We start from the raw sequence: 24,781 nt of genomic DNA, 5'->3' as shown, positions 1-24,781 counted from the left end.
TTGTTTGGAGTTTCTAGCGTGTCATGCGACCCAGGATATCACGATAAAAGAAACCCGCAGATAGAAAGAACGGGGTAATTTTTAGTGAGGGGCGTATCGACTTTTGTCGATCATATTAGTATCGTAATCGTAATCAGCCTTAACGGGTTAGAAGTCTCGCCCCTATCACAACGTGTAACATTTTTTATACATTATTATATACATCAAGAAGCGCTGAAGAATACAGGTCGAATAGAATCTCTACACGAAGTTTCAGCTTAAAATATATTATGTTTAAAAAAAATTAGTACCAAATACTTGGTATTGCATGGTTCTTGATTTCAAATCATACAAACGTGTCACAACACTACAAGGGTCACTCACTAATATTATGAAACATTTCTTCTGTCAATCTGATTGCCTAGTACCTGTCAACCTAATTTTGGCAGCGCATGCGTAGGTATTGGAAAAATTCATAACTTGGTACCATGAAAAACATGAGGTTAAAAAACCCGTCCCGTATCGTTTGTTATGTTATCTAGAAACCGTGCAATTGATATTATGTATAGCTTCTTTTTGTTACAGGTTGTATATAAACGTTTGTATATAAAGCGCCAACTTTTGTATCAGTACATGTTATCACATACTTAACGGAGGCCGGGCAGTCGCGCTCTCTGATAAACCTGAGGACTGAGTTCAAGGTTATTTATTACGTAACGTTTAACAAGACCGAAACGAGACTGTGTTTTGTGCTCTGATTGGCCGACTCCTATGGACCAACCAATCAGAACGCTTCAGCTCTCTTCACTCTGATTTTTTTTTTAAAATGCGACCCCTAACTTGGCTTTTACGTGTGGAGATTATGGCGACTTGTATAGAGGTGGTCGAAAAGTAGACTATTTCAGGCTATTGATTGATGGTAATGAATTTGTCAAGCTTCGTTAACAGATTTTAAACTTTATTGTTTTGTAATAAGACAGAAAACTGTAAGCTCCTTCAAACGCACCTGCTGTGTCTGTTTCAGTTGTTTGGCAATACTAGGAGGCAGCATCTGGTAGAGTAAGGAGTCACTTAGTTCTTTCTCATATTCCAACTCCCGAGCCTTTTCAGCCAAGTTACTTGCATATACCTGAAAAAATACTGAAGCTGTAATCATTTGAAAACTAAACGAATGGGATAATTTTATTGTAACTTTCGTGAGACATACTAAATTAATTATTATGTTATCGGCTTACTCACGTTTTGTTTTGACGAGGAACTCGACTAGTTTCAAGCCATGCTAGAGGCTCATATTCATGAGCAGCATTCCGCGACACACGACGCAGCGAAGTAGCAGCGCGACAATCGCCGCGTCTCTAGCATGGCTTGAAACTAGTCGAGTTCCTCGACAAAACATTACGTGAGTAAGCCGATAACATAATAATTAACGAATGGGATAGCTGGACGCAACATAAAGCGGGTTCGATTGCCGCACTCAACAACTCTTTGTGTGATTCACAAATTGTTTTTCAAGGTCTGGGTGTCATGTACCCACGATACAGGATTCATTTGGAGAATAACGACCAAAAACTTTAACGTTAGGTTGCTTTTCCACCAGAGATGTGCTATGCTATATGCTGTGGATGCGTTTGGCTTCCACCGTTCATATTCATTGGCATACATAGCTTAGCACTGGTAGAATACGACTCGGCTAAGCTGTTTTTATATGTAAAAATGCGTCCTATGGATGCGTGCCATGATATGCGTACAATGGATGACTTCCCTACTATCAATACATCGCATACTCGAACTGCGCATCTTCCTCGCACAGCTCATTTGAGACGGTGCATCTTCATAGCACATCGAATGTAACATCAATATTTAAAGAACCAGAAAAAAATAACCCTAAGAACAGTCAATTAGTACAGTTTAAAGTTAACAAAGGCCAGCAAATGTTAATGAGATGTGACTTGTATACAAAGTCTTATGTAAGGTTGCAATGAATGGTGCAAGTTCGTTCTCGGTCAATGACTTGCCACGCCCACGCATGCGGCGCCGACGCAACGGTGACGTGCGTACGCGCCCCTTTAATTGTATCAATGCGTATTAGCTGCATTTCACAATAGTATTAAATCTGAGTAAAAAAATAAGAGCTAGAGGTTACCGTTCTGCTAGGCTATCGTTAAAAATAAAAATATACTATAGTCTGTAATACTAACACATATTATATACACACAATACCTACTTTTTATTTTGGTATCGCGCAACGAAACGCGTGGGCAAGGCAGCTAGCAGAAGCGGGTAAATAAAATAAACACAGCGGTCATTGACTCTGCGATAAAAATGATCGACTCATTTACAAGTGAATTCTATAGAAAAAAAATACCTGTATGGTGTTCACAGCATTTCTAACCAGCACTATGATGATTGGAGACACGACGCATACCAGGATTAGGATCCCTGCGCAAACCACCTCCGACCTTCGAGCTTCCGTCAAACTCACAGTTACGCCATCCCTGTGGAAAATATTATTTTAGTCCAATTACTCAACATTTTGACGTACTCAGAGTTTAATGATTACTTAAACTACCTTACAAAAACAATTTTAAGTTAAGTTAAGTAATCATTAACTGAGTGTAAAATGTTGTAAGTCTTATTATGCAATATTGCATGTTGCCACTGTTGCCACGCAACATGATATATATTCAGCATTGAGCAATGTTGCATGTTGCCACTGTTGCCACGCAACATGATATATATTCAGCATTGAGCAATGTTGCATGTTGCCACTGTCGCCACGCAACATGATATATATTCTGCATTGAGCAATGTTGCATGTTGCTACTGTTGCCACGCAACATGATATATATTCTGCATTGAGCAATGTTGCATGTTGCTACTGTTGCCACGAAACATGTTGTATATTCAGCATTGTGCAATGTTGCACGTTACCCCGCAACATGATTATTCAGCATTGTGCAATATTGCATGTTGGCACTGTTGCCACGAACCATAATATTTATTTAGCATTGTGCAATGTTGCATAGTACGACTATTGCCATGAAACATGATATATATTCTGCATTGAGCAATGTTGCATGTTGCTACTGTTGCCACGCAACATGATATATTATTCAGCATTGAGCAATGTTGCATATTGCTACTGTTGCCACGAATCATGATATTTATTTAGCATTGTGCAATGTTGCATATTGCCACTGTCGCCACGCAACATGATATATTATTATTCAGCATTGTGCAATGTTGCATGGTGCGACTATTGCCACGAAACATGATAATTATATATTCAGCATTGTGCAATGTTGCCTGTGTTGCCGCGCAACGTAAATTCTTAACAATATTTCGACGCAACATGTTGTTAAGCAGCAAATATTAGCGTGTGACGTGACGTGCACATGAATGAATTTATTTTGAGAACGAAATCATGCGTGGGCGGACGATGTTGTAATACGCTGTTTGTTTTACAAACAATTTTCATCATTATTTCGCCGCGCTAAGGTGCTAGATGTTTTAGCATTTTACCTAGTAGATACGAGGCTTGAAGCAGATATTAAAAAAATAAGAGAATGAGATGAAACCTATTTAAAGTCAACTAGAACATGTCTCTCTTTGCCTACTAACTAAAAATCATCCCGTTCCAACCCTTGCTCCGAAAGATGATCGCGGTAACTTATTACTTTACCTACGCATAAACTTGTTTTTTATTAATAAAATAATATAGAAGTGATTCTGTTAAAAGATATATTTTGCTATAAATTCATAAAATAGTGTTATCAAATCACATATACATATACATATATTATATTTAACACATTTTAAAAGAAACCAGACGTAATACCGTTTGTTATCGAATAATTGCGCATGGCACTACGCTTGAATACGTTCATAATATATCCAAGTATATATTATGTATGTAAATAACACACCCACACATCTTATCTGGCGCCAGTCTGTCTGCCAACCTCACAACACACTTTAGATAAAAACTCGACTGTGTGTCGTTTCATTTAAAGTGCCTTTTTGATTGGCTACTGATTCACGTTCGACACTGGTTTGTAGTTGGTCTTTGCGTCATTATGCGCTGATAGATTTAAATGAATGTTCTTTATAAAGTCAACAAAAATCTTCGCTTACATTCCCGTGGGATAAAAGACAAGTAGCATATGTGTCGCATTAGGAGACTATGTACTATAACATATTTATTAATATTATTATGACTTACGAATTATAATTTTTATCGTATTTTTATCGTATTTTTATTTCAATTGTGTTTTTATTTTTCATGTAACATATTTAGATCCAAAAACAATTTACTGTTATTTTGATGTTTTTTATAATGTTAATTGTATGCTGCTATTTCATAATAAATTGATAACTTTGACTACTGTTTAAATGTAGTATGTTTTGTATATTTTCTATATAGAATTAAAAATGTTCTTATTAATGAAAACTTTATTATTTTTTTTTATTTTTAATAAAAAATTGCCCGTGTTATTATCAGGACCATAATCTAACCCTGTTCCAAATTTTATCCCGATCCCTTCAGCCGTTTTGACGTGACGTTGTGACACACAAACAAACAGACAAACAAACAAACTTTCACTTTTATAATATTAGGAGGATAATATTGATAACTCGACGCGTGTAAAATTAAAGATTCTATATCAGTATTTAGTACGAGAATAGAATTAAAAATGTAAAATTATTAAAAAAAACTGACCAACGGTTTTGTAACTTACAAGTAATTAGTATGTTTTCGTACTATCGTATTACTCACGTAACTGTTTGACGGGTAACTCGGCTAATTTCAAGCCATGCTAGAGGCACATTCATGAGTCACTTAATTCACATGATACAAGTAGTGTGACTGCCTCGTTGGTCGAGTGGTTGCAAGTGCGACTGTCGTACTAGGGGTCTCGGGTTCGATTCCCGGGTCGGGAAAAGTATTGCTGGGCTTTTTTCGGACTTTTCGAAAAATTTCTCAGAAGTAGCACGGGGATACTCCTTCGGGAATTAAAGGCGTGACGATATGAATGTATGTATTGTGTACAAGTAGTGTGACTCGTGGCAAAAAAAAAATACTCTATTAAATTATAGCTCCAGTCCTAGTAATTAGTTTATTTACAGCATTATGTATGACACTGTAATTATAATGACTATTTCTATTAATAAAACACCCGTTTGCCTTCGGGTACTATAGTCCAGTCATTTGGTAGTAAAAAGGGGGTTATCTGGAATGTTTTCCGGGAGTTTTGAAAATTGGTGAATTTATAGATTTGGGTATGCTCTTTAAACGAATTTCAACTTTGCCATCGTACAACGATTTGCCGCTCGCGCCGCCATATTGAAAAAATGGAGCCATAAAACGGTTTTTTATAATATCTCCGTTCCGACGCATGCTTACGAAAAAATTATTAAATCTAGAAGTTTGAGTACGTAGAAAAAAAAATCTGTGGCTACGGGTTTATTATTTCTAAATAAAAATTGAACCGAACCAGTTTTTCGGCGTTAAACGAAAACGCCGCAAAGTTTTTAGTCCAGTCAAAATCATCAAATGACTTTCCCTCGCTTTGAGATACCCAACTGTAATTTTGTATAATACTTGTGTATTCTGTGAAACTTGTCTCAAAAACATATGGTATGTACAACTATTAAATTTTAAGGTCCAAAGGTCCCAAAAAATTTTTTTGCCTTTTTTGGAAGATATCTCATTTCCTATGGGTATTTGACTCATACTGCATTTAATACCAATATTGTAGAATACAAAATTGCTCTACAGCTAAACTTATACGGTGCACCGTTTCCGCTAGATAGAGGGCGGAGAGCGCGCGTACTGCATCTTACAAAAACTTTTTTAATCGTCTAACCTATCCGTCATGGTTGTCTATGGATAGGCCATTAAAAATTAAATGGTTCCTAAAACATTTTTCGTCAAAATCAATTTGTTTGAAAGATAGACACTTCCAAATTGGAAAAATGAGGTCTATCGAATGTAGTCCTAGCCCTCTAACTTTTAAAATACAGTGAGTAAGAAAACTAAATACCTAATATTATGCGTAGATTTTAATGGTTACGCTTCTAAGAATATAGATTTGAACGTAGATATCATCATTAGTTTTCATAGGAGAAGTACGAAGTCTTTAAGTTATGGAGATAAGACAAATAAATGATTCTGACTCTGTGTTTGTTTCGGCATTTCTTCACTGTAGCCCATTAGGAAATGCCGACCTCATCAATAATTTATTTTTATATAATAATTTCTGACGTGTAAATGTGCTCTTTTGTAGCCTTTTTACAAAAATAAAATAATTTCATTTCATTTCGAGACAATAAGGTTAAACAAATGAATGGTTGTGACAATAGGCTAGTTTCCTACTGGTCAAATTCAATACTTTTTTCGAAACGTGAAAAACTATATTTTCTACTAGCTTTTGCCCGCGACTTCGTTCGCGTGGAATAGTGACTTCCGGCAAATTTTTGGTTTTAACCACATAGTTCCCGATCTCGCGGTGATCTCTTCAAAAATGAGATGTGGAAGATATTCCAGGGAACTCTTTAAAAATCAACATAATGAGCTCTGCGTTTGAATTTAATAGATGTATACTCACTTAGGGCATTGAAAAAATTGTTTAAAAACGGACTTAAACTGAACTTAAAACTAAAGAAAGCTACGAATTACGAATTTATAACAATTAAAAAATAAACTATAGGAAATTTATCCTCTATGTTTAATAACCAAGCTAAACTAAATAATTTAAAAGAAACGACTTAAATCTAATCTAATTAATTTATAAATTAGACTTACAATTTTATTAAAAAAACTAACTACAGTAACTACTAATAATCGATATCAAACTAAACCTACGTTAAATAGTTTAACCAGAAAACCCGGAAAACCCAACAAATAAACTTATTAATTGACAAATACAACGAAACCAATTTAGAATATACGAAACAGCAGGACCACTACAGACAAATAATCATACGACTGATAATACACTTTTTCGACGATAGTACCGAACCTCGGGGATAAACCAAAACCTCCCCTTTTTTGAGAAGAAAAATCATCAAATGACTCCTCCCGCCCTCAGTCAGGCGAGAATGTTAGACTCTTACTGACTAAAATCACCCCGTTCCTATTCCTGTGTCGAGCAGGGGCGTAGGAATATGATTGTGCTTTATCCGCTACCCTTTTTTTTAAGGGAGGAAAATCATTCAATTTCTTCTCCTGCTTTGGGCGAGGCGAGATGGAGTATCAGACTCATACTGACTAAAAACCACCCCGTTCCTACTCCTGCTTTTTGAGCCGGAGCCCCGGTAAACCCGCTAGGTAGTCCGCAACTCCGAAGTTATCCGCTACCCTGGCCGGCAATCTACCTTAGTAGGCCCCGCCTATAGTTACCCAAAACTCCTGAGGGTTTCAATAATCTAAGTCAAACCAGTAGTCAGTCAAATTAAATTAAATACCAACCGCAAATTAAATTGTTTATAACCGATTACATAAACAAACACTAAATGTCCATTTAAGCATCATTACATATAATATTCGTGAAAACCGGCATCCAATTCGGATCAGCCGTTTCTGAGTATTAGCGCGCACTAGACGTAACAGACAAACAGACTAAACAGATAAAACAGACAAATCAGACAAAAAAAATTAATTACATTTTTGGTATAGATATCGACATAACAATAACCCCTGCTATTTTTTAATTTTTATTTTCAATGTACAAACAGCACTTTTCTACTCTGATTTTATTATATGTTCATAGTATGAACTTTAGTATGAAATACTCTATTATGACGTCATCAGATATTTAAATAGTAACAGACATATTTCTAGAAACTTAGCTAAAAAAATTGAAAATTAAGTAGTACATCTGAATGAGAGTGTGATTATTTTTGAATATTTTATTGTATTGAAAAGTTGTAAGACTTTATTTTTGACCGAGGATACTACCCAATTAGGTACAGTATGTATCATCATTACCATCATCATCATCACTGGCTTTATCTATCATAGTGTGACATATTATATCTATCATATCTATCATATCATTATATCTATATATCATATCTATCATAGTGTGACCTACAAGCGATATTTGTGCTTAAACGTTCCAACCATAAATTGCCGCGGCCTTGACTCAAAGTCAAAGTCAAAGTCAAAGCATTTATTTCAATTAATCCTAAATTAGGCACTTTTGAAACGTCAAAACTCAGAGCAGCAGGCGGGCAAAACAGGAGTAGGAACAGGGTGGTCTTTGGCCAGTAAGAGTCTGACACTACATTGCCGGGAGGAGTAATTTGATCCCCTAAAAACTCCTCAGTATAGCAGAAAACAAAAAGTAGGTCAATATTAATAAAAATAAGAAAACGAGTAGAGTTGCTTCTAAAATAAAAACTATTACGTGTACAAAAATAATGGATATTCTTGTTAGCAGTGATCTAATACAAACAGCCGGGCCGTTGCTCCGTTGGCATTGAGTCTATTTCAGCAAATATTTTACATCGTAAATTGTTGAGATAGTTGTGGTTAAACTATTACGGCTTCCTTCCTACCTCGTTCTTTACACAAAACATGATGTAATTATTTACTTTACTATACTAGTAATGCTAGTAATTTGTACTACTGACGTCACACCCTTTATCTTCGAAGGGGTAGGCAGAGATGCACATTACGGCATGCCGCTATACAATGTACACCCACCTTTCACCATTTGTGTTGCAAGTCCTATGTAATAGAGGGTCAGCCTATTGCCATATATTCCGCACAATTCCAGACTCCGTGCTACTACTGAGAAATTTTCGAAAATACCGAAAAAAGCACAGTAATACTTTTCCCGACCCAGGAATCGAACGAACCCGAGACGCCTTGTTGGGCAGTCGCATTTGCTAATATTGATTAGTGGCATTAAAACAGTAAATATCTATGGAGAAACTAACAAGAATCTTCTTTTAAAACCCTAAAGGATCTCTGCTTACAACAAAACGAGATTGTCGGTATTATAGCGATATTATTAAGCGACCGCTTCTCACTCGGGATTGTCAGCAATTGAATTAAACACGTGAGCGTTCGCTGAATCGTATTGCGCATACACTTGATTGCCCCCAAGCTAATCACACTCAATTTAATTTGAACCGTAACGTGACTTAAAGCAATCTGTTTGAATAACACATTTCATTTCAACACATAGAGTTCGAATTTGCTTGTCGCAATGAGTCATTTGTCAAACATATTCTTCCATATGTTTGATGCAGTGGATTCTGATTTTATTAGTAACCTCTGTCGATTGCATCATTTGGGAATTAGACAAAAATTGTTCTACGGTAACGTAATCTATATTACAATCCACTTCTGTTTACACCTACTTATTACAAACATCTAGTTTGATAGGAGTAGAACAGGAAAAAGAAATAGCAACTGGGCTTCTCCCAGTTGTGCAAGCTCTTTGGCGCCTTTAGGCTTAAGTCATTCTGTCTCTTGCAATAAGTTTACCGAGGAAAATGGAAACAATAGTTTTTATGCAATTGGCACTACTTATGGCCATTCGAAATCAAAGAAGACGGTAACAAATGCGTTGCCGACCTTTTTGGAGCTAGAAATTTAGGGATAGATCCTGTCAGTAATAGTAAACTGAGACTAGTATGACGATATCCAAAAAATATTAAATACCTATATTCTTTTTTTATAGGGAAAATGACTTCTCCTGTTGTGATTGAGTCGAGAGTGAGTGTAGTAAGAGACTTTTACTGACTAAGAACCACCCCGTTCCTACTCCCGCTCTAAGACGGAGTCCTGGTAACCATATAAAATATTTGATGGTAAATGCACAAACCTTATATACTCTCTCAGTTGCTTCTGCACAGCTCTCAGCTTGTCTAAGAAGGTTGCAGTCTGATCGAAGTATTCTATGGCGTCAGCCACACTACCATCCTGATGTTTGTTGTCCACAATCTGTTGATTTCTGGGTAAAAAATAAATATTAAAAAAAAAGAAAACCGTTGCCTCACATTAGGATTTTCTCCTGTGTCGTGGGTGCGTTTACAGACATACAATTTCACATGCACATGACACTCAGACCCGAAACAACGATTTGTGGATCACACAAAGAGTTGCTCCGTGCGGGAATCGAACCCGCTACACGTTGCGCGGCAGCCAGTTGCCCAGCCACCGCGCCAACCGTTAAATATAAACACAGATTAATGGTAATTGATAAAGGTAAACCAGCTATGGTTATGAGTGTCATGTATTAATTGATAAACAGATCATTAAAATCATGTATTGCTAGAGTCTAGGTTTCCCAAAATACAGCTTCTGTCAGCGGTTTCGATTCCCGCACGGAGCAACTCTTTGTGCGATCCACAAATTGTTGTTCTGGGTCTGGGTGTGATGTGTATGTGAACTTGTATGTTTGTAAACGCACCCACGACACAGGTAAAAATCTTAGTGTGGAGCAATGTTATTAAAAAAAAAACCTAATTTATATTGTGGAATAAGGCTTAACAGCAACTACAGTATTTATGCTTAAAATGTTGGTTTAATCAGAAGGTCGAACATTGACTTCAGTTTTTATGATTTTAAATTATCTTTTATCTATTATCAGCAACGTTTGTCATTCGATTTAATCTTACAAGGATTGTTGGTAAAATAATACGTATTGTCAGATAGAACAGAATGCCTTTTGAAATTATGAACCAACAGTATTAGTGTATACTAAAGATTATTAGATTTCATTCCGCTTATAGATGCATAGCTACACATTGCATTTTTTTTTTTTTTTTAATGGGGGAAAATTATCCAATGACTTCTCCCGCCTTGGGCAAGGCGAGAGGGAGTGTCAGACTCTTACTGCCTAAAAATTACACCGTTCCTATTCCTGCTTTTCGAGCCCTGGTAAACCGGCTAGGTAGTCCGCTCCGCAGTTCCGGATCAGGCCTCAGCTCTATTGGGCCTCATTTGTGGTCTGATGGCTCTTTGAGGCGCGCGAGGAACGCGACGCGCCGCACGCACGGGTCTGGTTCTAATCGGGCAGCGAGCTACCCTTGCTGGCCGTCCGCAGGCCCTAATTTACGGTGGCCGGAGATCGTCTCGGGATCCCCTACGCCCGGAGTGTCTTTCGCGACGGCTGGGGCGTGAGGATGGTTTGTTCTCTCACGCGCCCCGCCTCCTCCTTAGCTAAAATGCTTCGCAGAAGGAGGAGACGGCATCCCAGTCCCTCTCGCTCCGTTCACCATGGCCTGAACCAGTTTCGGGCGCGAGAGGTCGCCGTCGCCGACCACATCCCTGAGGACTTGGCGTATGCTCATTACGTAGGGCACACCGCAATGTTCTACCGTGTCCTCCGGGCGGTCACACATTGCATGCTAAAAATACATGTATAAGCGAAATGAAAACTACAAATCTATTGTATGGTTAGAGTAGCATGGTTTTCCGCAAAGTAATACCTGATTCTATTCTCTATATTATGAACAAAAACTAAACAAAAAATAACAAAAGTTTACGCTCCATACTTCTTCTCCAAGTCCTGATATTCATGGCTGTCTTCTTTAATATCCTTGTGAAGAGGAATAAGGGAAGGCACCAGATTCAACGTGTTGTCTAATAGGTCTCGACCCAAGACCATATGGGCAATATACCTGGAAATTAAAAAAAAACTAATTTAAAAACTTCTGTATAAGGTAATTTTTTTCACAATACAGATTTGCATTACATATATGTCCAATTTTTCCGTTTTTGGCAAAAAAAAATCGCCAATCATCACACGGTAGCGCTCGCCATTCACAGTAACGTTTCGGCCATTGTCGTTGGGCCTTGCGAATGGGCCATCTAAACCGGAGCCGTGGCCAGCATTTGCATGAAATCATCATTAAACATTAAATTATTTTGATCGTTCTATCGATTCCAATAAACATTTCATAAAAAAATTAAATTTTTTTGCTTTTTTTTTTTGGAATATCAAATCCTATACCTCTTAAAAAATCATATTTGTATATTAAAAAAACTAAGTTCTGCTATGAATCAGTGATAATTCGGGGAATCTGATGATCAGTTAAAGTGAGAATATAAGGATAAAATACAAGAAACGAAATTAAATTCTCACTCAAATAGACTCACCCCTACATGTGTTACATGGGGCTAATAACATAAATAACATAACTGGTGAATACTGAATTTTACTCCCTCAAGGATTTAGAGGCGAGGCTACGGGTGCTTTTTTACCAAAAATGTGCTATGCTACGTTGCGGTGGATGCGTTTGGCTTCCACCAATCATATTCAATGATACACTTAGCACTGGTGGAAACGGGTTCAACTAAGATATGTTTTTGCGGCGGCACATTTTCATAGCACATTTTATTTTCACCGCTACATAGCTTAGTATCAGTGGAAACGGTTGCATAGTTTCACAACTTAGCTATTACATTCTCGCAGCGAAAAATACCCTTAGAGGTAATATTTAGATCTGTTGGTTGATGTAGTACCTATTTGTGAGACTGATTATTACAAAAATGGTTGTGTGATTGTAACAAAATTGGCAAAATATCAGATAGTGAAAGCTTGTTTTTTTTTTGCACAAGTATCATTAGGTGAGACGATTGTTTTAATATAACGAGACAAAATGAGAGCCCTGTGAAGAATGTGTGAAATAAAATTGAATAGTCGAGTGAAAAATTGTGTTATTAGAGAAAGGTAGATCGAAACGCGATGTAGTGATAAGGATTAAAAAGGAAATGTTACGTTGTTTTAGACATGTAGAAAGGATGGATGAAAGCAAATTTTCAAAAGCAGTATACAGTTAAGATATGAATGGGACCATCTATAGAGGGCGTCCTAGACGGACAGATATCGATCAGGTTGACGATATATTAAAGAAGGGCCAGATTAAAACAGACGAGCATACATGGAAAGATTGATGACTGTTGATGAAGCGAAAGCAGTATGTAAAATTCGTAGCATTGGAGTTATGTATGTATGGACGACTAGTAGCAGTTGCAGCCACAGATCAGAAGGAGATCACATGGTGGAAGATGCAGCATGACGTTGTCAGGTGGATCGTCGTTTTCCTGTGTCAAGATGATGATGATAATGATGTCTGGTGAAGATTACCTTTCATAGGCTTTTGGCTGGAGATATCCTCTCGCGAAATAGTTGATGCCCAATACCGAACCTATGCCTTTGCATTCAATACTCCTCAGCAAATTCTTGAACCCGACCAAGTACCTGTTGAAAACGAATAATTTTAAGTAGTAAATTTATACAGATACACCTATAACCTAACATGTATTAGTTTTTAATTATTATGTTTCATATATTTTCATAGTACTTTAATAAGTTATTTTATATAAGATATAAGTAACTAAACAAATTAGATTGCATTGTGTACGAGTATATCTAAATAACTGATCAGAAGATCTGGGTCGACTTAGCCTGTGACCCACGTGAAAAGTACTTTTATTGTGTATGCCTGTAGGTACACTTTACCTTGGCTGTTAAAGTGTACTAGTGGTCGCCTAGTGGCCGAAATTCGACCATATACGATTTAATTTACAATACCACTTAACATACGGTCAAGGATAATTTTTATTTAACTCAAACTCAAACAAACTCTTTTATAAAACTCTATTCATATAAGACGTGAGAATATCATCGCAATGTCTGTCAATTTTGATGTTTTGTCAAATACGATCAGATACTATGCATGTGTGTGTAATGTTTTATTTATTGATTTAATGTACTTTATAAGCATTATTATTGAAAAATATTAGCGTCCTGCACTTCTCCTACACATAAACTATAAGTGTACCAAATTTTATGCTCCTACGTTCGCGCAATTTTCGTAAAAAGTGATATAAAGTTTTTGCATCACGTATTAATATATAGATTAGAAAAATAAAATGTGTAATTTTTTTTTTACTGTTTATCCACAGACTCTACGACGACCTATTTCTCAATTTATTCAAATCATACGTACACGTATCATTACCTAAATGCTGTCACATTTTTCTATTGATTTTCACAAACGTAAAAATAAAAGATATTTATAACATAGTCGTCCTTTTGGTGTCGAGTCAAACTGTTTGTTTTCTATACGTGTACCTACCTCCTAACCTAAATATTCGGTATGTTTGGTTCCTACCGATATAATCAAAGAACATGAATGCAGATATAATCTAAGGATCGCCGTATTCTTAAAGAATTTTGAAACTAGTTTCTATAGTTAAGTAATTGTTTTTCTTTTAATATAAAATATATTGTGTCCCCTTTTTATTAATCTTTAGAATAGAGGTTTTGTTATTTGGATATCCAGAGAACAAAAGCTATTTTTTTTTTGATAATATGAGTGATGATCAGCAATTAGCATTTTATTATAACTCACGTAACTGCTGCTATAGTAGCAGCGCGACAAAGCTTAACCCATTCTTTAGCAATTCTTTGCGGAACAAAATCGTTACTAAGGAATAGTTTAAGTAATCATTAAATGTCTCTGAGTGCGGTAGTTAGTGTGATCCATTAATGTTCCGGGCTTGCGTATCCTGTGTTTGTCAACTTGTATGTTTGTAAACGCACCCACGACACAGGAGATAATGATTGTGTGAGGCAAAGATTTATTTAAAAAAATAAATTGTTGTTTTACGCTAATTTTCTGTGCATCACTCAAGTCAAGCCGTCTCACGGCGCATTCCAATAACCTACTGATCGGTAGAATTTTGACATACGCTCCATACAAATTGTGTCAAAATTCTACCTCTGGTAGGCAAATCTACCGATCGGTAGGTTATTGGAATGCGCCGTCATTCGAGTTAGTGTCCGCGTTACAAATGTTTAAAGCATGATGTCAAGCTATAGGTATCTACAATTAACAACTTTACAATTTCCCCATACTATAAACTGTTAAAAAGCAACATTTTTATGTGATGATATGACTCAAAAGACATTGTGGTTCATATACTTGTGATGTATCTGAATTGCAATTGTGGTCATTCTGAAATATAGTATGCGTCATGTTAGTAACTGATGAGTCAGAAGTGACGGTGTCATGTAAAAATCTTCAGCAGTGATCTTCAGCACAATTAAACGATCACACCACCTTACTCCAAGTACCTAAAGGCATATATGACACACTAATCGAATGTAATGTCACGCTTTGTATTCTACGAAGGAGAAATATTGTTGTTATAATGTTGATGTGTAAAAGAAATCTATTTTCCGTGTAAAAGAAACCGATTCCCCAACAACACTTTAAATTCCTAACCCCCAAAAAGCCGGTAACGCACTTGTAACGCCTCTGCTGTTTCGGGTGTCCATGGGCGCTGGCGATTGCTTACCATCAGGTGATCCGTCTACTCTAGGTTTAAGTGTGGGAGAGTCATGCTTCGGCACGAACGGGCCGGCTCGACTGGAGTGATACCACGGCCTCAAAGAAAATCGACGTGAAACAACGCTTGCGTTATGTTTCGTTGTGTGAGAGAGGTTAATGGAGGTCCAATTCTCCCATCCAAATCTTCCCAACCCCCGATTCCCCAATAACCTTTAAATTCCTAACCCTTTTGAGCCGGTTACGCACTTGTAACGCCTCTGTTGTTCCGGGTGTTCATGGGCGGCGACGATTGCTGATCGAGACTTTCTTTTACTATGATCGAAGTGGTAGTTGAGCGATAGTCGATAGTCGATTGAGAAAATAGTAAAGTAATGGTATCAATATCAATCTCATAAATTGTGTTTCTTGTTTTCTTAGAAGACTATTTGATTTCAAAGCACTTGTTTGGCAAATCGTCTGATCGATCGTCCAATGAGGTATTAATAGCGAATCCTTTAGATCGTAGAACTAAATTACACCACTAAAGAGACAAAGTCATCAACATTTAGAGCTTCGACAGAATTAATTAAGTTAATCAAGCTATAGCGGTGAAAGGGTTAATATTTGCTACAGAATGTTTGCCAAAGGTAATCACAACGAGCACAGGGTTAATTTGTTTTATCTCTCTACGTTGGATACATTTCTACAATAAGGATGTTTTAGTAGTGGAATGTCAAAGTTTAATGATGTTGTTGATGATTTTAAATGTTTGTGATGATATTTTAGTGTAGTTTTGCAGCATAATTTAAGTACTGAATCATCATACATCAACAGCATATAAATGATCACTGCTGTTTAAAGGTCTCTACTCGCACAGAGCAGGTTTGAGGATTAATCACCACGCTTGTTCAATGCGGGTTTGTGATTTGAAACCTATAATTAGAAATTATAAAGGCCAAGGTTTTCTCACGATGTTTTCCTTCGCCGTTTGTCAGTGGTGTCTAATAATTCTTAGAAAGTACATGTAACTCGGAAAAAGTCACATTGGCCTGGTACTGTCTAGTCTAGTATAAAGAAACCTGAATATCTTCCTTTAAAAAAAAAAACATTTAGTTTATACCTACTGTGTATTTTAATATTTATTAGAAAAGCTTTGTATTATGTCGTTGAAACTTTAATGTAAGGAGTAAAGTTCTCTAAAATCAGCAAAGGAGGGAAGATCCTCGGACCAGCGGGGCGGGTTTTCTGCTCAACAGTTATTATTTAGAATTTTCTATCCCTGTTTATTCGCATGTAAACTTCACATGTGCGAAGTAGGATTCGGGACGTCGATTGCCAGTACGCTTCATCCGACTTCTGTCATTTGTCATGTGTCCTTAAAACTTTAATTTGCATCACCACAGTATTTTGTATATACTGCTAAACTACTAAACACAAAATACTAGAGACAGACAGTTACTACTGTCTGTCTCTGACTCTATGTAAGGTGGGAAAAGCAGGAGAAGGAACGGGGTGGTTTTCAGTCAGTAAGAGTTTGACACTCCCTCCCGCCTCACCCAAGGCGGGAGAAGTCATTGGATGATTTTTCCCACTCAAAAAAAAGGTGGGATAAACCCACAGGTGTAGGCAAACAAGCACGCGCAGCCGCGAAGTTCCTCTTGACAAGTTATTGGTAATCCAAATAAACAAATCATTGGCACGCGATGACTAAAGCAGGTGCGATAAAGAGCGAGGACACACGATGCGTTGCGGCGGCGGTGCGGCGACGGAGCGGTGTCGCTGCGTCGTCTTACATAGAAATATCAGTCCGATGCACCGGACTTGCAACCACCAAGACGAGGCAGGGAGGGGTGAATACGTTGCGACGTCGGGGAAGCACCACTCAGTTGTTTTGCGTCACAAGGAATACTTTCATTAACCTTTTGACCGCCAGAGCATAAACGCTTCGCTGTGCCCTCCACGCCAAGCAACGAAAATAAAAATTAAAATAAAAATAAAAATTCAACGAAATAACCCTGAAAATATTAGGGATTCCAAAATGTTATCAAATGTGTTTATTTTGTTTTTCTCTGTGATCTGTTTCTTGGCATCTATAGATGTCGGTGGCGCACAGGGCACGCTTGCGCATGACATCTATTCATGCCATTGGCGTTCAAAAGGTTAACAGGCTGTCCAACGCTGCTACACAGCTTTACGGCGCCGCACCGCTCGTATGCCCACTGACACGGTGAAATTTTTGCGGACCGTCGCCGCACCGCTCGTGTGCCCCAGCTCTAACCCACGTGCTGTGCGCGTGCCTGATTGCCTACACACGTGGGTTTCTCCCCCACCGGTGCAGTGTAGGTTTGTTAGTAGTGTTAGATAGGTACCTAACAATAATATCAAACACTATGAGTATACGCCGCGAAGTCATTCACAAAATATTGACAGTAAAATACAGAAAATTGAGATAAGCGCGTTCGAACAAACAAACAGACCCTTCAGCTTTATGTAGTAGTAAACTATAGTATATATAGATTAAATAGATCGGTTTAACCCGTCGTGTGCCGTAACGTAAATCCACTCGAGACACAATATATTTCCTATTATGTCTTGTATTTGTATTAGTGCTAAATTCAGTAAAATTACAATTTTAAGTGTGGGAGAGCCATGCTTCGGCTCGAATGGGCCGGCTCGACCGGAGTGATACCACGGCCTCACAGAAAACCGACGTGAAACAACGCTTGCGTTGTGTTTCGTTGTGTGAGTGAGGCTACCGGAGGCCCAATTACCCCTCTTCCTAATCTTCCCAATCCCTGATTCCCCAACAACCCTTAAATTCCAAACTGCCGGTAACGCAATTGTGTTACAATTGCTTTTGGTGTTTCAAGTGTCCATGGGCGGCGATTGTTTACCATCAGGTGATCCGTCTGCTCATTTACCGGCTTATTCCATAAAAAAAACGGTTAATCATGCTTGAATAATGAAATAAAAAAGGTAATTTAAAAATACTAAAAAACCCGACTGCGTTTCTTTATTTATAACATGAAAATGAAAAAACCCTAAAACAAGAATACAAGAAAAATTTAAGCAGTCGGGACCCATTCTAGAAAGCCATAATTCATATCTAATATTTAGAATGGGTCCCGACTGCTTAAATTTTTCTTGTATTCTTGTTTTATTTGTATTAGTGCTTTTTTACAATTTTCATGTTACGAATGAGTGATACCACGGCCTCACAGAAAGCCACGTGAAACAACGCTTGCGTTGTGTTTCGTTGTGTTAGTGAGGCTACCGGAGGCCCAATTACCCCTTTCCTAATCTTCCCAATCCCCGATTCCCCAACAACCCTTATTCCAAACTGCCGGTAACGCATATTGTGTTACAATTGCTATCCAGTGTCACTCTCACAGTAAATACGAATCAAACGACACCTCTCAAGCCAAAATCCATCGAGTCGTTTAGGCTAGAGAGTGAGCAATATTCGAATTTGGCGCCAAAAATCCGCCATTTTGTTTTTTTAAAAATTTTGATATATCCAGTGTCACTCTCACAGTAAATACGAATCTAACGACACCTCTCAAGTCAAAATCCATCAAGCCGTTTAGGCTGCAGAGCGTGCCAAACAATTATACATACATACATACATACATACTCTCGAAAAACATAACCCTCCTTCTGGCGCAGTCGGGTAATAAGCTAGGTAACATCCTTGAAACGTAGATACGCCGGACGCTACGCTGTAGCAACATTATAATGACTCAACGTCTTCCCGGAACCGGATAAACCTTCCAATTTAACACATATACAAATGATTTTAGTACGTTATGTTACATCTTTTCGACAAATTAATTATCAACAATAAAATTACTGATTCAATATTTATGACGCATCCTCACTAAGACGCCGTCGTATATTTTTTTATATAATGATATTATGTACGGTATAACATTTGATTCATGTTAGTTTAAGTTATGTTACCAATCGAATACATAATATTTTTTTTTATTATTATGTTTTTTTTATTAATATTTATCACTAAAAAAATTAAGACATCGTCGAAAAGGCGACAAATGGATAATTCCTGAGGTCCACGACATTTCAATGCAACTTACAAAATTAAATGGCAATAACAGGTACCGGGTGGTTTTTAGTGAGTAAGAGTCTGACACTCCTTCTCGCTTCACCTAAACGGGAGAAGTCATTGGATGATTTTCTCAAAAATAAGGTGGATTTGTATCACAAATAGGGAATGCAAATCCCACCAAATTGGGTCTTAAGCAAAATCTCGCGCTATTATAAAATTATACAATCTTGCCAATATCAAATTTGCATTCGCTAACGACAGGAAGTGTAGCTCTCGCGAACACTGTCTTAGTCACCATAATTATGCGTATTAGCTATCGTTTCGGAAAGTATAAGGAAAACAATTAATTTTGCATAACTGAGTCAATTTGGCTGATGTATATGATAACAATAGAGTAATCATATGACATCACAACTCTATACGAATACCATATTACCTCGTATTATTATAATAATTACATTTGTCTTAAACTTATAATACTATACTTAATAACTGGCTGCTTATTTTGCCGGCGTTGGCGTGAAACAACCTGGAGGACACCGGAGGCCCAGTTTCCCTCTTCCTCTATCCCCAAATCCCCTATTCACAAATTCCCAATCCTCGAGACTGGCAGCATCTTGTAAATCCACACTTGTTGCATGTTTCTATGGGCGGCGCCGATTGCTTACTATCAGGTGATCCGTATGCGTCATAATAATAAAAAATACTTAGGAAACTAGCGTTGGGCGGATGGATCAAGGGCCTGATGCAGAAAGCAGTACTCCTCGAAGCGGCACATATTGTGAGGAGGTTTCTGTCTCTGGAGCCCTAACCACCAATAGCTTGGACCATGCTCCTGCTACTGGTTAGCTTCTTTTTTTATATTATTCAATATTTTATTTTATAAAGTAGTATTTAAAAATGTAATTTTAGAGAACTTTAAATAAAAGTATGGAAATAAAAAAAAAATACTCCTTATAAAAGTATAAATCTAACAAGAGGAAATTAATGAATGGAAGTCTTTTGTCATTATGTTCCAATGCTTTTTGCGGCCTTCGAAAGTCGTTGTACGACCTTCTTCGTGAGTCATATGCCACTTTCGGTCTTGGCGCCGCGGACAGATTACTCAAGTTTGCATAACTACTAATGTTTCCTGTTCGGTCATTAACACGTTGTTTAATTAGTAGTCGTAATACATAGCTTTGCATACTAATATGCATATCTATAAATTATTGCATGTCAAACCTTTTTCGGCTCAATTACACATCAATGTGACTTATATTTTTACTGAGAAATATAACCCGGGTATTTCAAGTTTAAAGTGAATAGGGACTGTTTAAGTCAGTATGCTTCATCTTCAGCCAAATCTTCGCTTCGCCGTTCTGGCAGTAAGCGGGTTGGTGGCCAAACGCAGGCTTATCAACGCTTAAAAAAACAAAGAACAAAAAAGATTTGACACTGCCTAGAGGGCAGCACATAGTGACATGTGGTAATCATCCGATCAATGTGAAACCACTAATTGCGGTTTGCTATAATCATATACCTATCAACTACTTTGTGGTTAAAAACAATGAGTTCAATAGTTCATTCAACTAAATTGAGCTATAAAAATGGTATTTTAGTCACATACTACTACTGAGGAAAACTCCTCGGGTGCTTCCATCAAATATTAGTCACGCGCGTTGCACCGGTGTTGACCAAATAAGGTAATAATTTTGTCAACGCGTGCCAATTCAAATATTACCTAAATTTTAATAACAGCATTCGATTCGTTTTCGATATTTAATTATTTAAATTTATTTATTTAAATATATAAATTGTAATATACAATGTGATAGGGGTGAGACGAACCCGTTGCTGAGTACCATCTAGGTGATCGAAAAAGTCGGGGGTCGAAGGGATCGAATGGCCCCTCCCCTAAAAGGGCTATTTTAATATTTTTTTTACTTTTTTTGATATCAAAGGTTGTATGCGTCGTAGAAACAAAAAAAAAACGACAAACGGTAGCTAATAACCTTGGCTAACTAATTTATTACTTTTTTCATATGTTTGATAATGTTTTGGAGAGAAAAAAAATCATTTGTGAATTATTTTTACCGAAAAAATCACTATTTTTCAATATTTTCAATTGGGGGTTCAACCCCCCATATAATTTTTTTTGTCGATAATATTAGCTGTAGTACTCAGCCTTAACGGGTTAGAAGTCTCACCCCTATCACGTTGTATACATATTAGCTTCCATATATACAGCGTGTAACAAAATACCCATATACATCAAGAAGCGCTTATGAATACAGGTTAAATAGAATCTCTACACGAAGTTTCAGCTTAAAATACGATTAAAAAAAAATTACCTAAATTTTAATAACAGCATTCGATTCGTTTTCCATCTAGGTACATATGATTATGTTTTTTCACATCCGGCTATTACGATATTTAAATTTATTTATTTAAATACATAAATTGTAATATATACATATTAGCTTCCATATATATATATATATATTTAAAATACTCTATAATTATATTTTTAAACATTATATATACTTTTAAAATATAAAAAATATAAAAATAGGAGCCGAACAGTAGCGGGAGCATGGTCAAGCATGGTATATATATACATATATTATTATTACTTACATATAATTTTATCATTTTATTGATAAATACATACCTCCATATGGTACTGCTGTCTGTATCTTTAATCTCTTTCGTGAGGTGGCTGAGCAGAGCTGCATTAGCATTCGTATACCATTCCACAGCCTCTGTCATCGAAGTACCCGCGTTTATACTCGCTCTGTGAACAAATAAAACTTTAAAAGTAAGAAACACATAAAGAAACAGAACTAGGGAGACCTTTTGTTTGACAATAGAAGAGAAGCTTGGTTGTTTCTTTCATTTGTTATTTATTTAATAGTTACGTACGTCAAAATATAATCTAGAAACTACTTAAAAAAAATTAACAAGTATATCTTTTTCCTCCAACTTCATCCGCGTAAGTTTAGGCAGAAGTTATTCGTTTTAATTTTCGAGATAAAAAATCGTATGAATAAACATTTATATTATTTTAATGTCATTGTGTTCTCTAATTTATTAAAATGTGGTGATTATTCGCCAAAAAAAACTGCCAATTTTGCAAAATTTTAATTGCATATACGGCATACATAACAAGTATAACAAATAAAATAGGTATCATATACAAATCAACTAGGCGCCGATCTGGCGCAGTGGCGTCAGCTTCGGGTCCATTGAAATTCAGAGTTCTATCTGTGACTGACAATTCCAGTGACCGGTACTACCTGGTACCTATGGGTGCACTTCTGATAGGTATACAACACGAACTGATTCCAATTTACATAATTTATTAATGTATTTAAGTGTAGTCCGAGAAAAAATATAGTACTAAGGAAGTCCCCGTTTAGTCTAATAAACACTACCTTTTTTGGCATTGTAATGTATGTCATTGGTGAAAGTAGTAGAATAGAAGGAAATGTTTAATATACATAATTATAACAACAACTTATGATATTATACTTAAATATATTTGTCTAGAGACTCGACCCCCAGTCAAATTATTGCAACGGTTTTATGGGGCGTACTTTATAAGAATTTTACCTGTATGGAAGTGAAATAAATAAATAAATAGATTTTTATGAGTACTTTGACTTGTCGTATTGTCAAATTACGTTGAGATTACTTTTAATATATGCAAAGTCACTTTTACTCCGAAGGGGTAGGCAGAGATGCACATTACGGCGTAGAATGTCAGTGAAAAGAGAGAAAGTTCAAACAGAATGTTCTAACAGACATAGAAGCTTCAAATTTAGTGTACACTTAGTGTTTAATACTTAAATTAAGGCAAAAATCTATAATTTTGTAGATTCGGTCCAGTTTTCTCAAATGTATATATAAGTACTAAACACTAATTGTATTCTAAATTCCAAATTTCAACCTTCTATGTCTGCTAGAAGTGCCTTAAACTTCTGATGATCAGTCAGTAAAATAAAAAAAATAAATTTCGAAACTTAGACAAGTTATAATTATTAAACTACTAATTAAAATTTAATGAAAATTAAAATATACCAACTTTGTACAATGCCTGCTTAGTATCTGCAAATTTAGGTTTGTTATTTTATCCACAACAAAGTTATAGGCGGTTGAAATTGGTCTGAATGGCTTCGAGAAAAGGATAGTACGGCCGTGCCGATTTTTTTTTTTGCTCGACTTGGCGGATATTCTCACTCCTTATTAGATAAAACCTAATAAGGAGTGAGTATATTGGTATTAACTTCAGACTACGCTACTTGGGATTCCCAATGGCAAATGTTTAAGTTTGTTTAAACAATAATGCATCTTCTTAGAAATAAGACACATTTATCAAATTTTAGCACGGTAAGAAAACCCATTTTTGGTCCACATATATCAAAGTTTTTTTGGTGGTGTAAACCGGTAAACGAGCAGACGGATCACCTGATGGTAAGCAATTGTCGCTGCTCATGGACACCCGAAATAGCAGAGGCATTACAAGTGCCGCAGCCGTCCTTTTAGGGGTTAGGAATTTTAGGGTACAAGACTAAGTAGGCCTCCGGTAACCTCACTGACACAACGAAACACAACGCAAGTGTTGTTTCACGTCGGTTTCCTGTGAGGCTGTATTGCCACTTCAGTCGAACCAGCCCGTTCGTGTCGAAGCATGGCTCTAACACACTTTTTTTATGAAACACGCCGGTAAACAGGCAGACGTATTACCTGATGGTAAGTAATCGCCGCCACCAATGGACACTTGAAACACCAGAGGCGTTACCGGCTTTTTGGGGATTAGGAATTTAAGGTTTGTTGTTCGGGAATCGGGGATTGGGAAGATTGGGAAGGGGGAATTGGGCCTCCGGTAACCTCACTTACACAACGAAACACAACGCAAGCGTTGTTTCACGTCGGTTTTCTGTGAGGCCGTGGTATCACTCCGGTCGAGCCGGCCCATTCGATTCATTTATTCGATTCAATTATCAAATCACATGCAATACCTTCATACGTACGTCAATAAATATTTGGAATACCTAACAGATTCGTAAATTTATTTGTTGCGTCTCACTCAAGGTAAAATTCCAATTGGCCACTTTATTGTTCATTAATTTAAAATTAATATCGAGTGACTTAACATGTCAAGTGCGCATATCCTAAGTCTGTAGTCATGAATTGTCTGCATTTTTTTACCCGACGGCGCCAGAAGGAGGGTTATGTTTATCGAGAGTATGTATGTATAATTGGCCGTTTGGCACGATCTACAGACTAAACGGCTCGATGAATTTTGGCTTGAGAGGTGTCGTTAGATTTGTATTTACTGTGAGAGTGACACTGGGACCCATTCTAGAAAGCCTAAGCCGTATGTGCCCTAACTAAGTCTTCACATTTAGAATGGGTCCAAAGTCCTTCAATTTTATTTAAAAAAAAACATAT

The 24,781-nt window shown here is 36.9% G+C and overlaps 1 protein-coding gene across 1 annotated transcript in view; it reads right to left on the bottom strand.

Annotated features, from left to right (window-relative positions):
- The window catches only part of LOC118269223 (uncharacterized), a 58,726-nt gene that overhangs the window by 6,110 nt on the left and 27,835 nt on the right, over positions 1-24,781 (bottom strand). The window contains exons 5-10 of the mRNA XM_035584226.2: positions 21,999-22,121; positions 13,089-13,202; positions 11,494-11,619; positions 9,819-9,947; positions 2,345-2,474; positions 986-1,108 (exon numbers count right to left, since the gene is read on the bottom strand). Coding sequence (XP_035440119.1) covers positions 986-1,108; positions 2,345-2,474; positions 9,819-9,947; positions 11,494-11,619; positions 13,089-13,202; positions 21,999-22,121 — 745 coding nt within the window. The remainder of the gene's footprint in view (positions 1-985; positions 1,109-2,344; positions 2,475-9,818; positions 9,948-11,493; positions 11,620-13,088; positions 13,203-21,998; positions 22,122-24,781) is intronic.

Source organism: Spodoptera frugiperda, chromosome 2, assembly GCF_023101765.2.
Source record: "Spodoptera frugiperda isolate SF20-4 chromosome 2, AGI-APGP_CSIRO_Sfru_2.0, whole genome shotgun sequence".
Classification (NCBI taxonomy): Eukaryota; Metazoa; Arthropoda; class Insecta; order Lepidoptera; family Noctuidae; genus Spodoptera; species Spodoptera frugiperda.
The sequence above is the reverse complement of the archived record's forward strand: the minus strand, read 5'-3'. Positions and strand labels throughout refer to the sequence as shown.